An 18,597-nucleotide genomic window follows, 5' to 3' on the forward strand; every position below is an offset into this window, starting at 1 on the left:
AGACCTGTTGCTATGAAAGACTGCGAAACAAACGAGACACCAGCCAGCCAGTGCACCAATGGACTGGCTGAGTAGTGATCATGTGGGAACCCCAACAGTCTAGGTGCAACAATGGAGGAACTGTTGGAAATTATGTTTTCTATACAGTCCATGCTGAGCTTCAGTCAGTTGTGAGTCAGTCTGTGAAGTGAAGGTTAGGAGGTTACATGAGATGGCCACCAGCTCTGCAGTTAGTTAGTGAGCCTCTGAAGGGAAGGCATAGAATATTGTGTGTGCTGTAGTTATGGTGATCTGTAGTGTGTGTAAACCAGTGAGGCTGTTTAGTTATGTGTAGTCACGAGTTGTGTTTTACAGTGATCAATAAATCCAATTACCAAACCAAACCAAACCCTGTGTATAGTCATAATATTATGCTTGAGACTCCTCATTCATGGCGCAGATGTACCAATAGATGATCTAACCACTGGAATTTTAGTTCTACCTTTTATGCACACTTCTACCAAAATCAGAACTGTATTATGTTCTCCGTAAGCTTTATAAAATGGAAAATAATAGTTTCATTTAATAGATTAAGCATAAAGGATACCCTGAAACCATAAATCTATACAGTGCATGCCTCAACCAATATTACCATAAAAGCTGCAGTGAAAGGAATACTGTACTCACTGGTCATTGAATATTACATCTTTCACAGTTCCAACAAGTGGAACTGATGATGTTATCATGCCAATGTTGGTAAAATTGGATGGAACTCCTCCAAAATAAAGTCCACCTGATGGACCCGGTGCATGTACAACAGTGGCTCCCTTTGGTAGAGCAGCAGAGTCCTCAAGTTCATCATCTACCCTCAGTTCAAGTCGCCGACCCAGTTTTGTCACCGAGAGTGAATGGAACTTCCCATCATTAAACTGCTTCTGTGGAGACATAAGAACTTCACCACGTCCAGCATCTACCTGCACATTAAGCCTTCCATCTACCAGAGAAACTGAGTAGAAGCTTTGGCCTCGTTCTCCATCCCTGGACAAAGGTATGACATACATCTATGAAAAGTACTGCATGTGCAAAGATGGCACAAGCAGAAAAATTGTAAAACAGTTTTCTTTTTCACTACAAGGTTTAATACTACAGGTTTAAGTCATATTTAAACACACACAAAGGCATTTTATTTATATAATAAATATTGAAATACATTACCACATGCAAACACAACTTATTACTGTAACAAACAGCCTGACACTACAAAAGTGTACGATAACACTAGTGTATATCAGATTCATGTCTCTTGCAAGACTAGCAAAGTCATAAGTTGTCACTTCTTACATCAGTAAAATTATGAAATCCAATTAAGTCTTTTAGGATCATTATCTTGCACAGGAATGTCACACGAAGAAAATTTTGCTTCATTACAAGCACTTTATGCAAATAAATAATTTATGTGAAAACGTTTTTTATTTACTTACTAATTACCAGAGAGGTAAAGCACTAGGGCATTAATACATATGTTGGAGTGCATTTATAGATCAACCTATTCTTGACTTTGGCATTAGTTGGAGGCAAGTGGTCAACTTCATGCCCTGACTGCTTTACCCCCGGGAACACAACCCCCATTACCCACTGAATAGGAAGCTGGGTGGGCCCCAGAGCTAGTCTGGACAATGTAGAGAAGAGAAACACCTTGCACCTGCCAGGAATTAGATCCTGGCCATCCAGTCCACAGCCTGCCACTACACCAACTGAGCTATCCCAACTCATATACGAGGGACAGTCAGTAAATAGGTCACAGATGGAAATAAAACAGCTGTAATGGAAACATTAGGTTTCCTATGTGTATTACTAGGTAACAGCACAGTCATGACAGTCTAGGTGGGAGACATGCATGTGCATGTTCAGAGGCTGATTTCAATAGTCAAAATGGCAACCGTGTTTGAAAAGTATACTACCGAAGAGCAGCATCCTGTTGTGTTTCTTGTGGGCAAAAGGAATCAATATAAAGCATATTCATAAATAAATTTTTCCATCTACAGTGTGAAGTTTTTGTGGCATAAAGTGGTTCGGATGTATGTATAGAAATTCTCTCTAGGATATTCAAAAGTTGCAGATGATACCCAACCAAGTCACCCTATTGAGATTGTGACAGAAGCAACCAAAAAGTTTCAGGTTATGAGCATACCATCGGGTTGGGAAGGTTATGCTTACTTTGTTTTGGGGTTCTCAGGAAGTACTGTTAGCCCGTTTTCAGAAGCATGGCAAAAATGTGAATTCCGCATCCTACTGTGACATTCTGCTAAAGTTTCGGGAGGCAATTCGTAGAAAATGTCCAGGCCAACTGGCAAGAGGGGTACTGCTTTATCATGACAATGCCAGACCCCATACAGCCCAGACTTAGCTCTTAGTGACTTCCATCTCTTTGGTCCACTAAAAACCATCTTGGTGGCAAACATTTCATCAATGATGATGAGCTTGAAACGGAGGAACAGAAGTGGCTAAGACAACAGTCAGAAGACTTCTATGCTGTGGGTTTTGATGCACTGGTAAAGTGATGGAACAAGTGTATTAATCTTGGTGGAGGATATGTCGAGAAATGAATGTTTTCTCCAGGTTTGAGTATCACATGCTTTATGTCTTGTATCCATTTTTAACCTATTACTGACTCTCTCACGTACTTACCAGAACTCAATTATAACTAAAACCGTATTTAAATTTTCCTATAAAGTGACAGATTATATCATCCAACTTTAATTAACAGCATACATTGTTTACAAATTCAAGTAATGATTTTCAGACTCAAGTTTCATGTGTATTATGTACAGTAGTTATTAAATTACATGTATGAAGATGGTGAGACAGATACTGTGAAGCACTGTTATATAACATGTTTAGGAATGTAACTCCATATGAAACATTTAAATAAAATTAAGTTACCTTCTCTTGAATCATTTGTAACATTTATCTCTGAGAAAGGAATCAGTTCCTTATATACTAGAGATAACTCTATCATACTCACCCAAATGCTGTTAACATGAGCAGAGCATTAGGTTGTAATGTCCTGAAAACAAATCCAAATGATGCATTACGTCGGTCAAGAGAATGTGATGGCAACTGCAAGTGACCTCTCCCATCAAAACTTGCTTTGTCTAGTGCAGAATCAGCACAGCCTGCTTCAACACCATAGAACTGTCCACGCAGAGGACTGTAACCATCTTGCACCACCTGGATTTCTGCCAGGCAGCCAAGAAATGAGCCTGGTAGGTCCAGTTTGTTCATGCCTGCCCCAAATGAGCCCGGGGGAACTCCTCCAACAAAATACAAAGCATTGGACAGATCAGGCAATGCTTCCTGACCAGGGGGAGATGTAGGGGCCCCATCTCGAGCCTCACCTTCTACCTTCAGCACACCTGTGTGGCACAATAAAGAGGAGAATGAAGGTCTGGCATATTAGGCTTCAGATGATGGTGATCTAATAGTGCCAATATCATTAGAGCAAGGAAAATTTAAATCATGACCAGATAACACTTATTTAGGATTACAGTGTTGTAGGATGTGGCACTGTGTAGTTTAGTAGATGGTAAGAGTTTGAGAAGAATGTGCTTCGTCAATCTTCAGGGTGCATCCCGCATTATGTCCTAGAAGACCATAATCTTGATACTCACTGGTATAATTTGATGATGCAGTATTTGCTTTCAAAACTTTTGATCAATTATTGCAATAGTTAATATTTCAAGAGTTGTAACTAACATACTAAATAAAAAAGATAAAGCAAAGATAACAGAGGCACACAAACCTGTAATAACCAGAAAGTAAGGGAGAGGGGTTGCAGACTTCCATTCCCTCAATAGTAAGAAGAATAAGTATGTTTAAGACTGAGTAAATATAATACATTTTGTTTTCAAATATTCCCAGAGGTGAAAATATGAACTTAAATCCTGTTACAATGAGTTCATAACCTCTAACTAATAAACCTGTCATCTAAGGATCTGTTTCTATAGTCTTTTACAAGTCTAAATGTGTTACTGGGTTCAGTTACTACTCACAGTGCCCACCTAAGGATATTACAAAACTTCCTGAAGATGAATACATTAAACAACACTTCACAAAGAAATGTGCATTGTGATTTTACATCTATATACCCAGTAGTGCTACAGAACAGGATGCCATGCTCTCCATGTCATAACTCGGGGCTGATACAGGTCTATTTTAATCAGTTTTATATTGTGTTATATAAAATATTTTCTAGTTTTATTTCTATACAGGCATAAAGTCACAGACGCTGATGTGCCTCTAAACCCACACATAAACACTGATTGGAGGACCTCATTAAAACAAAACTCTACTGAACAAAAACATTTCTCACAATATGATAATGATTTATCCATAAACCTTTCTCAAGCTTCTTTCTGCGATCAAATAAGCGGCTTGCTTCAACCACAGTCCAATTGCCTGTATTATGCCTTTCCTGTGATGCCATCTCCAGTTGAGTTTCTCCACCATATCCCACTCGGAAGAGTACTCGACCGTCACGCAGAGTTAGTGACACATACCTGTCCTAAAACATGATATTAAGAAGAGAAAATCACAGAAGAATAATATATTTTGTGATACATTGCAATATGAGAGAGTTTATATAAATAGCAATATCTTCTTATAATCAGTTTCTCTAAAATCTTCCAAAGATAAAAACTACACTAAGAACCATGTGTTAGTCAGTACATATGCGACAGACATTTTGAAAATTATGTCTTTTTATCCACATGTGTCAATAACATACTGGAGCACAGTTGCATAGATTCTACTAGGCCCTTAAGTAATAAAGATAAGGCAGCTGATTTGAAAGAAAGAACTTATGATAGCTACTTTCTTCCAAATACCTTGATATATAAAGTGAGATTCAAACCTGTCACACCAGCTAAAGTAATACAATCCTCTTGGGCCACCAGCCATGTCAGTTGATTACAATTTAGGTTAATAGGCAGAGAGATGGCCACTAAAAGAACAGCCATTTTTAATCACCTGACATGGCTCACAACTTGAGGCTACAAAGAAATATAAATTATTATTTATACAATTTTGTTTCTCATACTTCTGCACAATTTTACTAATAGAGCTTCTATGCTCATTCTGCTGAATTTAACATTCAAGCCTGGCTATATCACCATGTTCATGGTATCTCCATACAAAATTTCAATGCCTGTGCCAAGAGTTCATTAATATTTTTGAACCAAAAGGTAAACATAAATTTCAAGTCGCTGCCGTGTTTTCTTGTTACATTTTACCTTAAAAAAAAAAGCTGCATATTTTCCAAGCTCCAGTGGTACATAAAATCTCAAGATCTTACATTAAGTGATACTAATGTTGCTTCCACATGGCTGCTGTGTGAACATCAGTGATTCCAAGAAATTAAAAAATACAAATGCAGAAGGTGGGTGAGGGGAGGCTCTTAGTGGTAGTATGTTCATATTATGCTTCACAAACATCCACTGATTTTTTCAAAAGTTATGGTGGGAGGGGGGGACAGATAGAGATATGCAGATGATTGTGACAAACCTATCTCTTTGGATTCTTTTACATTCATTACTTTCATTGCTGCACAGGTATACTTGCCTCTAAAAACTTTGAAAACAATTTACTACTCTTATTTTGGCTCTGTTATGAACTATGGTCTTTGCTTTTGGGGAGTCTCGCCTCATAGTATAAAAGTATTTAGAATGCAGAAGAAGATAATTAGAATTATGATCGGCTGTAATAGTAGAGTTTCATGTAGAGATCTCTTTCGGAAATTGGAAATTTTGCCTTTGGCTTCACAGTATATTTTTTCACTCATGCTCTTTGTGGTTAATAATAAAAGTCTCTTTATTCCAAATTCACTAAATCATAATATAAATACAAGACATATTACAAATTTCTATCAACCCATAGCAAATTTTACGGTATATCAAAAGGGAGTGTATTATATGGGCATAAAAATTTATAATAATCTTCCTTCTTATATAAAAGAAGAGTCACTCAACCCTAAGAAGTTCAAAATTTGTTTAAAGCGTTTTCTTTATCTTCATCATTTTTATTCTGTGGAAGAATATTTCCAATATAAGTCATTATAAGTTAATGATTATGCATTCACTAGAATCACCTGTTGATCATCCAGTCTTTTATTAGTATTATTCTAGTCATTATTCTATTATTCTAGTCTAGTCATTTAAGCAATTTCTGTGATATGTTCAAACTGACATTGTTTAAATTTAAACTGCATGTTTTATTAAATTAACTTATATGACTGGAATCTACTTGATCCTACATGTTTTGTTTCAATTTTTGTATTTTATACTTTTTTATTTATGTACTTAGCTCTTGCTCTATTAATTTTAAGAATAATCACTGTATGGACATGTCCTATATCTCACTTGTATTGTGGATCCATGGAACGAAAAATAAATGAATGAATGAAAGTATACCTCAGTACAAGCAATATGCTCCAGTTAGGTTAGTGAATATTCACCAAATTAAAATACATTTCTCTTTAAGTGTGAAAGACCAAGTTTCACTGCCATATGACTTTCTGAATGACAATAAGCTGATAAAAAATTCATAAATGAAGAGTAGAATGCATTTCCAGAGTTTCTTCTGCTCTTAGTTTCATTATGATTATCACTTTATCTGTTGCTATTCCAAGTATTTGAAATCATTACATTTTTGGAGGCTCTGTTGGTACTTCCTGCATAATTATGATTTTGTCCTGCATGTGCCTACATATATGCCAGCAAAAGTGACTATTATTCATCAAAATTCTATACAGTAAAATAACTGAACTGATTATTTACTAGAATAGTCATATCAAAATATGTTACCAGTGACCAATTTTCTACTTTTTACTACCAAGCTCCACATATTGACCACTTTAGAAATGAAACAAAGTGGACACATGTTGATTTTGCACTGTGGAAAGCGATTATGACTACCTTGCAACCAGGCAAAAGATGGAGAGAAACAAATACAGAAACAGACAGTACAGTATCAAAAGGACTTCATGCACAAGATATATAATAATTTAGAATTGTTTATCTGTCTGTTAATCTTGAATTCTAATGCACTTCCACTCCATAAGAACTTAACACATTCAGGACCGGAGGGGCCAATTGGCCCTCTACGTTTCTATAGCGTTGCAGACCGGGTGGGCCAATTGGCCCTTTTCTGACGCGCTATGTTGCAACCAACTATATCTTGCTGTGTGGCTACTGCGTAGCTGACCTCGGGAATGTTTGCTAGCTTAGCCAGTAACATGATCATGCTCATTTCCTGTCACACCCAAAAGAAAAAAGCCTTTGTTCAAGTCCAAGCTTCCACGTATGAGCCAGAAAGTTAGCAGTGCAACATGGATCAGAGATGAAAGCAGTTGCAGGCAAAGCGTTCTCTCAGAGAACAAGAAATATTAGATTTGTTCTCCAATGAGCTATCAGATTTGCCAACTGCTTCAGCTTCCTATAGCGAGGCCAGCCTCAGTGAAAGTGACAGTGACAGGGGCCACAGGGCCCGCCAAAATATTGTGATGTGATGCCTCTTCACAAAGGGGAATATTTCCAAAGATATCACACGCTCAAGCACTTCTAGGAGCTCTGGTAAGTGTTCTCCAAAAATTTTAGTTCATAAAATTAATTAGGAGATTTTATATTAATTTTTAAAGTGAACAGTGCACAAGTTAGGGTGCTAGGCTTAAAAACCTCGGTCCCCAGGGTGATTTAAATATTTAAACAACCGGTCCACAATGTGTTAAGAGACATGAAAGTTACAAAGAGGAAATTTATTTAATTTACCATCATACAGAAGGGGAGTATCAATACTATAAGCCCAGCAATTTTCAAAACAACTGCTTTATGAGGAAAAGTGTAAGTTGTTTGAGAAACATGAACTTACGGTGACATTTGGATTCACAGCAAGAAAGAGTAGGGAATTTTCATCCAAAGTTCGGAATTTCAGAGAGACACTGAAGGCATATTTGTTGTAAGGGCCAGAGCTGGGACGATGCAGTACTGCATAACCTTCACCACTGAATCGGAATGTTAACTCATCTCTTGTCTGTTCTCCACTGCAACATGAAATAACAGATGTTCAAACTTCAGAATGTTTAAAAAACTCAAGGGGTACATTGGCTAGAATACTTGTCAGAACATGGGCCCATGTGGAACATGAACACATAAACTACAAAGACCTCAAGCATGAAACAAAATTACACAGATTAAACACATTTAAAAGAAATTCTGTTTTCCATAAATATGACTGGAAATTCTGATTTAATGTTTAAATTTGAAATCTGTCACATTATAATGCACAGTAACAGGGTCATCATATATGAAGATCACAAAAATGCATATTGCAATTCAGCAAGTAGTCTGGGAATAATCAGCGGTTGTGGTACCATGAGAAACCACCCCACTAAATACACAAGGTGTTATTGGAAAGTTCCTGGACTAGGCCAAAAAAGAAACGTTGGCTTAACCTGCTCAATTTTCTTGCCACCTACTTCAAAATAGTCTCCTTCCGAACATTTACAGTGATCACATCGTTTTTTATATATTTCAAAATCACAGATGGGAAATGTATTAAATAAACAGATATGGAATTATATCCAGTACTGTATCCATTGTATTGTAAAAGTCAGTAAGAGCTACAAAAGCATTGTAAGGTGCTGACCTCTGTATGCATGCAGCACATCCAGCAGCACTCTGGGAAGCAAAGTTCCACAATCCAATTGCATGTCCATCTAAGACCACTCTATGCAAGCATCCTGCAAGCCCCGTATTTCTTGTCTTCAGGAATGGTGGCCCAGGTGCTGATGCCAGATGTAATCCTCCCACCCACAATACATCTCCAGGTCCCACATCTAATCTGCCAAAACCTGAAGTGGAAGAATTTGTCACTGGAGTACCACTTTCAAGAGCAGAGCCCTCTGGTAGGACATGTGGTCTCACTGAAAGTTTTGCTATGTTGCTTCTCCTGCAAATAAATATAATTTAATCAACTTTGACTTTTAGGTCAAGCACCCACATTACTTCAGCCAAAGAGGTTATGCAGTATCAAATGTTAAGAGAGGATCTGTACAAATTATGAGTAAAAATGGATCTGGAAAGGATTCTAAGTTCACATCCACTGCTTGCATTTTTTATTTAATTACACTTTGTAAAAGTCCAAATTATGCATTATGCATTTGTGCCATTTTAAAAAATGCTTTATACATTGTTGTTTTGCCACGTTTTGAGATCAGAATACAAATACCACCATATTACATTACTTTCACTAATTCTATAACATAAAACTTTATTTAAAAAGTGAAACATCTAGTATGTAACACTAAAATCACAAAGACTAATACACATTAAGATTTTGCTATTTAGCATAAATCACATAGCAAGACATCAGAATGCCAAAGCATGAATGGGTTAAATTCCAGCTGTGAGCACAGTGACTGCAAATGTCATGTTTTTAGCGCTACATTATGTTTTGAAGGTATACATGGGTGGAATAAATTGTTCACTAGCCAAGAGAGTCTGTTATCAAAGACAAATGACTGAGAAGAACAGCAAACTTCATATGGCATTTTCTTTCCTTTGGTTTAAGAAAATGTCTAGGTGTTCAAGATCCAGAGAAGTGGACTAATGTACCACTGCCAGGTAACACACCTGTCTATCTGAATATTATACCAATTTCTTTCCTCAGCTGACTTTCCAGGCTCAAGCTTAAGGGGGTGCTCCACTTCTCCTGCACCACCGCCAACATCCCATACAAAGCGAATGTGCTGAGCCACTATTTCGACTGCAATAAAATCCTCCTGCAAGGACCAGAATAGATGTTTCAGGAAGTAATAAAAATGGTTTATTATGCCTACTTTCACTCCACTATGTCATATGGAACAATATTCTGTGGAAACTCTACAGACAGCACTAAAATCTTCAAAATGCGAAAGAGGGCAATTAGAATTATCACAGGAAACAAGAATAGAGATCCTTGCATAGATTTATTTAAAAACTTTAACATCTTACTGTTTCACTCACAATACATACTTCCATTCCTATTATTTGTGGTAGACAACAAAAGCATGTCATATTTAATACTTACAGTGGTACTGCTGGGTAGATACAGGATTAATGAATCATTCTGCTTGGCTCCACTCTCCAGTGCATAGTCCAAGACAAGTGATGTTGTAGTGCTGGGCTCTAGACTGCTTGGACGGAATGATCGTACACAGCCTTCACTCATATTTGCACGACTTGATATAGATAAATGTATCTGCAACAGAAATTATGAACACATTTTCATCAAAATTACACCAGAAGAGTGCTAATATGATTGTATTGTACATACATTAAGTTCCAACTATCACACAAAATACATTGCAATTTCAGCTGTCAGAACTTCTGTACATCAAATGTCCCTGTCTCAGCATACCATTTATTTTAAAGGGATGCAATAAACATTTTGCAATTTAAGGTATTCTCCTCATTTAACATTCAATAATCTCCGTATTACATCACCTCCATTTAAGGCAGACCTCAATTTAGTGTACAGATCCACTGCCCCCTAAACAAACCTCATATGTAGGTTTGACTGTATACAGGAATCTACCAACTTATACAATTTCATTTTACATGAATTTAACTTCAACACAATTTCATGTTAAACTTTTTAATTATAATTTTTTAACAAAGACTAAAGAATAATGGTTCATAAATGGCTAAATTAATGGTATTACATTTACTACATAGGAAATCAAGTTACAATTTGTTCAATGTAAATTAAAGGCAGCAAACCCACACATGTTCTACAGACTCATTTAAGAGAAAAAATTACTGTGCAAGTTCGCAGATACCAATATATACGCTGATCAAACAAACTTACAGATTGTTCCATTTCTCTCAAGTTTTTATTAAAATAAATTATACTGAGACAATGACATTTCTAATATGACAATCTTATGAAATATACTGTAGTGTGTCAAGTCATCGTTACACAGCGACCGCAAGATGGGCAGACATACTGGGACTGCTGCTGGACAGTGGCTCGGTAAACACGTTCCTGCAGCAACAGATATGAATGCCACAATAGTAGAGCTGTGTTTTCTATGTGGTAAATGCTGCTATGTTATAAGTAAGGGATAAGGTTAGACCAAGTTCAATTCTGTATGGGAGGCTGTGAAGAAAAGAGTTCGTTGCAAGAGTACTCAGTTGTAAGTCTGGCTGTGAGGAGAAGACTTTATGTGTGATATCTGGAGTGTGTAATTCAATGAGACTGTTGCAGTTCCTGTGTTAAAATCTGTTGCCAGGAAATGGATAGTGGAGACTACACACACTAGTGTGTGTAGAAGTGAACTGTGAAGTGTGGAAATAATGACAGTCCTATAGTTATTTGTAATACAGCCTGTAAGAGGTCAATAAATTTAATCACTAATGCAAACCCCATCTATAGCCACACATACTACATGACAATATTAACCAGAAGAGTTAATGAGTGCCCCTGTTCTTCAGCCAGAACAGAATTCTAAATCTTATTTCATGTTCAAATTTTTCATATCACAAGTGCATGTGTGCCTGTATGTGTCCATTAAATGTCTTTCACATAATGAAGGGACAATTACCTTTAATATTATAAAGATGAAGGACTTACTTACTGTAATTCAATTGCTGTTGTTTACTAACTTCTTATTCATGTTTAGAATGTTGTCATTGTTTCACGAGGGACTTTGTTAAAATTTTACATAATTCTACAGTAATTCTGTAACAATAAATTACTTTTATTACTATTTACAAAAACAGTCAGAAAAGCAGGTCCAGTACATACCCCATTGGCAGCATGCCGCGCTTGAGTAATTTTATTGCGCAGTTCCTGTAAGCGTGCTGCCATCGTATCATTCCACTGCTGAAATTTACGTTTCCTTTCAACAGCATCTTCTGATAGTCTAGACAAAAGGACTTCTGCCTGTTGAATGTTTTCCTGTGATGCTGTTACTGCAACAATTATATTAATATCATCCATTTATAGTTCTGAGTTTTGTGTTTTCGAATAGGTTTAATGGTGAACCACAAAGAACTAAAAAACAAATGTAGTACTATGAGTACACATATTTTCCTACTAGTGGGAACTAAGTGCCCTCCATACCAAATATCTCAAAGCCTAAGCTCTGACCAGATCCAGAGGATATTTCTCTACTTGCATTCCAAACCCTCACATCTGATGCAATAACTTTTATAACTGGTCCCAGAATGGTTCATGGCCAACTTAACCTGCAGATCGACTCATCAGCACTGTTCAATTGTGACCTAATATACATCTTGAAAGGGAGATTTGGTGGTCTTGCAGTAAGATACTAAAACCTCACGCAGAAGTCCCCAGGTTTGATCACAAGTCAGACCTGTCTGCAGATTCTTCCACAAGTAGACTGAAACATCCACATTTACAAAATATGAAAGATGTTTGGGAATGTGATGAACAACTGTCCACTGGGACAACAGAATCCATCCTACATGTGTCCCCAACTATGAAACAGATTCTGTGCTCTTTTATAGGTGGGCAGAGGTCAGAAATATCCTGCCATAAACATACACCAACATTTTAAACAAATCCAGATCATTTTACCAAAGTATATATATAAAATAATTTCATAACAGTGGCCCCTATTTATCCTCCAAAATGGATCAACAATCTTCTAATAAAGAGAGAGTAAGAAACTTACTGTGATTTATAACAGCATTCACTTGGAAATCTGAGCTCAGCTGCTTTAAGCGAGGGCGCAGCTCATTCTTCACATTGCTTCTGACCATGTCAGCTTTCATCTGAACTTCATCCATAGAATCACTAATTTTCTTGGCCTTTTGAAGCACATCCTGTATTGTTAACAGCGCTGCAATTGTTAATAAGTGACTGATAGTAAAGTACATAACTTTCATGTCTACTGTTATTCAGTAATTTTCCAGTTATATTACTTCCCTTGCCTACTTCAAAATAATATGGTTGTTAGAACACCAGCAGAACTTAACTGGCACTATCCTAGAGAGATTGGGAATTTAAATAATATGGTTGTTAGAACACCAGCAGAACTTAACTGGCACTATCCTAGAGAGACTGAGAATTTAAATAATACTTGCCAGAAATTATTACCCAACAGGGTGACAGCTAGGATCATAAAAACTGAACTTCATATACAAGATGTGTCCAAAAGAGAAATAATATCTCAGATAAATCATATGGTACACAGATGCGGGTGCAACGCACATGTCCTGATATGTTACTGTAAGTCTAGGCACATCTGCAGCTCATGCCATTGTTCCAGTTGTACAATGTCAACTTAACATTCAGCATTTTTTTGTAACTTGCCAATTTAATGGCAACATATCTGTATCACATTTTGTGATGAGACTGGAAAACCAGTGATCAAACTTAGCAATTACATATAATGTGAGACAAAAGTATTCTACTACAAGACAGACATGGCTAGCCTTACCCTCTCTGTTATCCAGTTTCTGCAACTGATGAGAAATAACATTATCAGCTTTTGCAGTTTCAGTTAGTATGTCTCTGACATTCTTCATTTCCTCTTTATGTTTCTCCAAACTCAACTTCAACTCTCCTACATGGCTGGCTTTCTGTTTTCCACGACTCAATAATCTTGTCGAGTCTGCCAATATGATGCTTGCCTGATCTACCAGTGAGTCCTGCTCTGCACTGGGATGTGCCTGGAAACAGATATGAACAGGATTACAGGAACAGACTCACTAGCATGGAACAGATAAGTAAAAACTGTGAGGCTAGAAAGAAATACAGTCAGCCCTAAATTACCCAGGGCAATGGTCTGGAGATATTTAAGGGATAATTTTTTTATTGCTAGTGGGGTGGGACTAAGTCCCTTGTACTGCGGCCACTTCTGGCCTATTGTACCAGCCCCAGATGATAGGTGAGGGTGATTGTGGAGCAATTGGAGGAATGAAGATTGGCAGGGGAAACTGAAGTACTTGGAGAAAATGTGCCCCAGCACCACTTTGTCCATCACAAATCACACTTGACCAGACCCGGGATCAAACCCGGGCCGCCACAGTGGGAAGCCAGTGACTAACCTCTTAAGCTATGGCGTAGTCAGCCCTACATGCAACAATATACATCATTCTCAAGTGTCTGTCCATCCATAACAGTTCATGTTCCCTTGAAACCACTTCAGAGAAAAGCCAACAGAGGCAGTTGTGAACCAACAGTGTGAGAGAATATCCTAGTACTGATCTGATGCTGGTTACATGGAATCACAAACAGATAAGAGGACTGTAGTAGACTACATGAAAAGCCAAAACAATTATTTCTATTTCATTATTAACATTTGGCTGAATTTGTCTATTGCATCTGCTATTTATTAATATTAAGGGCAATAAATTCATGCACTATATAGTTGTATAATATATATGTGCAGCTAATAAGATCTAAAAGTTTGTGATAATGGTACATTGATACAAGAATTACGTTTTTGGACATTATCCATCGACCTATTTTCTAAAAAAACATCCTGTTTATTTTTCAAAAGTAGGTTTTACCTGAGGACAGGGACAAAAACATAATACTTATACTGATATATTGGGTTTTTGGACTTTATCCATCATCCTGGTTTTTAAGATAACTAATAAAACGTCGTGTTTTTATTAGTTATCTTGAAAACCAGAACGATGGATAAAGTCCAAAAGCCCAATATATCAGTGTGTTATACACCATCGTCAGAATCCTATAGTAACTAATAATACTTATATATGTACAGTGTTTACTGTATTATCCTATCAAAATTCTCACCCATTCCCTCCAACCCAACACCACCTATTGAGAGACCACCCCTATAAAAGACAACTTATGGACACAACAGTCAGTGGTCTTCTCTAAGAAGTGTAAATGTATCTAAGATAGAGGATATAATAAGAGACTTAAAAAACTGAATAATGAGAAGCTTCATAACTTCCATTCTTCAATAAACATTATTATGGTGATCAAGTCAAGGGGGATGAGATGTGCAAGGAATCTCATGGGAACAACAAGCAATAAATACAAATTGTTATTCAGATGATCTGAAGAGAAGAGTCCATTTGGAAAATTCAGATGTCAAAACAAAATTAAAACATACTTCAAAGAAATCAGGTATGAAGTTGTTGAATGGATTCATCTGGCTCGGTATAGGGACCAGTAACATGCTCTTGTAATCATGGTAACAAAGCTCTATATACATAAAAGATGGAAACTTCAAGAGCACCTCAAAAACTACTGACTTCTCAAGAAGCTGTTCCATGTAGTTAGTCAACAAAAAATTTAATTCATTGATCCAGTCTTTAATTTCCTAAATGTACATAGAGAATATAGAAAATTATACTTTAAATACAGAGCTTACTTTTTTGTATGCTATGTCAGCTGCAATAGAAGCATTGATTGCAGCATCTCTAGAACTCTCCAGAGCATCCACAATTTGCTGATATGCTTTACTAGCCCGGAGAGCAAAGTCTGCATCCCGCTGCGTTGCATTGAACAAGCTGAAAAAACCAACAGATAAAGTACAATACATGAACCAAAACATCTCATGCTACTGCAATTCACATAATCCACAAGATATCCATCTACTGTACAGTGACAGGCTACAGGCTGGATGACAGGGGTTCAGTTCCTAGTGGAAGATAACAACTGGGGAAACTTGGTTAGTAAAATGACTGGCTGCAGGTTGGACAACCAGTTTCTAATAGTGAGCAGGAACATGGAATTTCTATTCACCAATAGATCCAGAACCATTCTGGTGCCCACTCTGATCCCAACTGAGTGTACATCAGTGCTCTTTACCCCAAGGTAAAGCAGTCAAAGCATGAAGCTAGGCATTCACCTCATTCTAGTACAGAGTTTCGGTATATATGGAGCTTTACTTCCAATCCCCACACATCTTCATGGCATGATATTTGAGCACAGGGATACCTTCACCTTTTCCTTATTAACAAAATGTGTACAGTTAAAAAACATATTGTTTTTTACTATTGTAGACATTCATACATCCCTAATAAAAATCTTGAACCTTCATTTGCAGAGAAATGAACAGCCAAATACAGTCCTATAGTAACATTTACTATGAAAAAATAATATTTTACAGTTTACACATGTCTAGAAAACTGTAAGAATGGGAATAACATGACAGAAAGACAAAAGTAAAGACAAGTTTGTTATAAAACATTATGTAGTCTGAACAGGTTGGTCTAGGGGTAATAATCTAGGCTTGTAGTAGAGAGGTGCTTGTTTTAAATCTTGGCTGGGTTACTAACTCTTCTGACTGAGGGTTTTCACGGTTTACCTCAGTCACTCCAGAAAATGCTTGGAGAGTACCTTGATTAGGTCATGGCCACTTCTTCATCATTCATCTCTCAAACCATCTAACACTACATAGACTTGATATTTAAAAAGTGCAGTGAAGATTGCATAATATGATTCATTGAATTTAGATGTACATATAGCTGAAACAAGTTCATATCAAAATGAAACTTACTCTCTATAGTACTGTACCCGTTTTTGTAGCATGTCAGCATGCATCTGAGCCCTCAGTACATACTTCTCCTTGTAAATAGGGTTTAGATGGTCTAGGATTCCTTCCTTCTTCTCCAGCGCTGAGATTAAAGCAGTCAAATTCTTTGCCAGCACTTCAAAATTCTGTAGGAAACAACTAAACATGAGATAAAGTGAATCCACTCAGTTCAATCTGGCAAAGGATGACTAATTACAGCCTTCTTCCAGAATTGTCAGTTCTACCCCTCTTTCACACTCACTTCTTCTTCTGTTAGTAGAAGTACTGGAAACTACAGTAACCCCCCCAAAAAGAAACACAACAAAAAGATGTTATCAAATTCATACAGGTTTATTATATCACACAACTGTGGTAACAGTAGTTCTGCAATACAGGGATATATAAAAAGGCTAACACATGTAGCAATAAAAATATTACACACATTGTGTGTAACAAAAAAAGTAAAAGGTAACAGGCGGTGGAGGCCCACTGGGTTGTGAGACATTGAGGCTCTCACATTTTCTAGACAATCAGCCCACAGATGATGGCGAAGTTGTCAGCCTTAAGCACAGGCCGCCCTTTAACCCCAGATTCCTGGTACTCATTTCTGTTAGATGCTGAGTGAATCCAAATGCCACAGTGCAGCTGGAAGGATTAAGTTAACTAAAAAAATCCAAAGACCTCATGGGGAACCGAACCAGCAACCTTCCATCTTGTGGCATAGTGCCCCAACAAACAAAGTTGTGTTGGTATAATATTGTGACGAATATGACCATTTCTAGGCAATGGTTTGGTAAGCACTGCCTGAAAGCCAGAATAGTGGAGCCAGGGTGGAATAATCCATTGCTAGCCAACAGTTTGGTAAGCAGGTTTTTTGGCGATGGAAAAACAGAATAACATGAACTGTTCAAGGTGGTGTTCTATATTCAGGTCACCTGGAAGTTAGTTCAGTTCATGAGAGTTCAATCATTCGGCATTTATAAGGGAGTTCAATGATTCAGTGTGCAAAGATTCTTTGTTCTTCATTTGTCACAGTAGAAGAGAAGACACTCGTAGTCCAGGAAGGAATGGAGGGAGTCACAAACAGCCATTTATGGTGAGCTGTTATCACTAATTGTAATAGTAATAGAAATGTCAATAAATCCAATTATCCAGTCTGGAACCCATTATATTCATCATGCAAATCCATCATACATGACAACATTGTCACAATTTATGTGACTATAGATGGAATACAGGATGGTGAATGGATTTACTGACCACTTACACACACCACTGGGAATTACAAGTAATTACAGCCCTATCACTGACCTCCACATTTAACAAATCACTACACACTATGTCACCTCTATGCAGTCTTGTCTTTACTAGTAAATACAACACCACATGCTGTGAGGAAAAAGTAGGCTACAAACGTGAGGGGCAAGCTGCCGAAACAAAACACNGAGGAAACACGCAAACCAGGGACATATGGCAATCATAACTGAAAAGTAGGCTACAAACGTGAGGGGCAAGCTGCCGAAACAAAACACCCTGGACAGACATACATTTATGAAAATGCACGACACCCAGTGTGAGGTGAAATAATATGAACCAAAATAATGTGGGTACAATAGAAACTTTAAAGGATTTTATCTAGTTTTACCTTGAAAAGAGGACTACAGCGTGTGATTTTAACACGGACTAAGACAGTGTAGCAATTTTAACATTTATTCATTCATCAGTAATCTATCAGACGACAGGTCCACAGTCTCTTCCAAAACAATTCCTCCACTTAATGTGATCTAGAGCTTTCTCCTTCAAATGAGAATATCCTCTTCTGTCCTCAAGGTCATCCAGCATCTTCTTACGTCTTCTGGTCACTTCTATCCACCCCTCTATCTTTCCTTGAATAACTTCTTTTAGAAGGCAGTTACTGTGTAAGATATGACCAATCCAATTAGCCTTCCGTTTTCTTATTTCGTGTAGGATATTCCTCTGTTCACTGACTCTAAATAACACTTCTTCATTTCTTACATAATCAGTCCAACTGATCTTCTCCATCCTTCTCCAACACCACA

The 18,597-nt window shown here is 37.3% G+C and overlaps 1 protein-coding gene across 1 annotated transcript in view; it reads right to left on the reverse strand.

Annotated features, from left to right (window-relative positions):
* Positions 1-18,597, reverse strand: part of LOC111871913 (laminin subunit alpha-1) — a gene marked incomplete at its 5' end in the record, with an annotated part of 161,617 nt that overhangs the window by 13,792 nt on the left and 129,228 nt on the right. The window contains 12 exons of the mRNA XM_023865311.1: positions 667-1,017; positions 3,005-3,395; positions 4,378-4,543; positions 7,903-8,074; positions 8,680-8,982; positions 9,666-9,814; positions 10,102-10,272; positions 11,821-11,987; positions 12,713-12,880; positions 13,481-13,712; positions 15,392-15,530; positions 16,523-16,683. Coding sequence (XP_023721079.1) covers positions 667-1,017; positions 3,005-3,395; positions 4,378-4,543; positions 7,903-8,074; positions 8,680-8,982; positions 9,666-9,814; positions 10,102-10,272; positions 11,821-11,987; positions 12,713-12,880; positions 13,481-13,712; positions 15,392-15,530; positions 16,523-16,683 — 2,570 coding nt within the window. The remainder of the gene's footprint in view (positions 1-666; positions 1,018-3,004; positions 3,396-4,377; positions 4,544-7,902; positions 8,075-8,679; positions 8,983-9,665; positions 9,815-10,101; positions 10,273-11,820; positions 11,988-12,712; positions 12,881-13,480; positions 13,713-15,391; positions 15,531-16,522; positions 16,684-18,597) is intronic.

The sequence above is a fragment of the Cryptotermes secundus genome, unplaced genomic scaffold (genome assembly GCF_002891405.2).
Source record: "Cryptotermes secundus unplaced genomic scaffold, Csec_1.0 scaffold1726, whole genome shotgun sequence".
NCBI classification, from domain to species: domain Eukaryota; kingdom Metazoa; phylum Arthropoda; class Insecta; order Blattodea; family Kalotermitidae; genus Cryptotermes; species Cryptotermes secundus.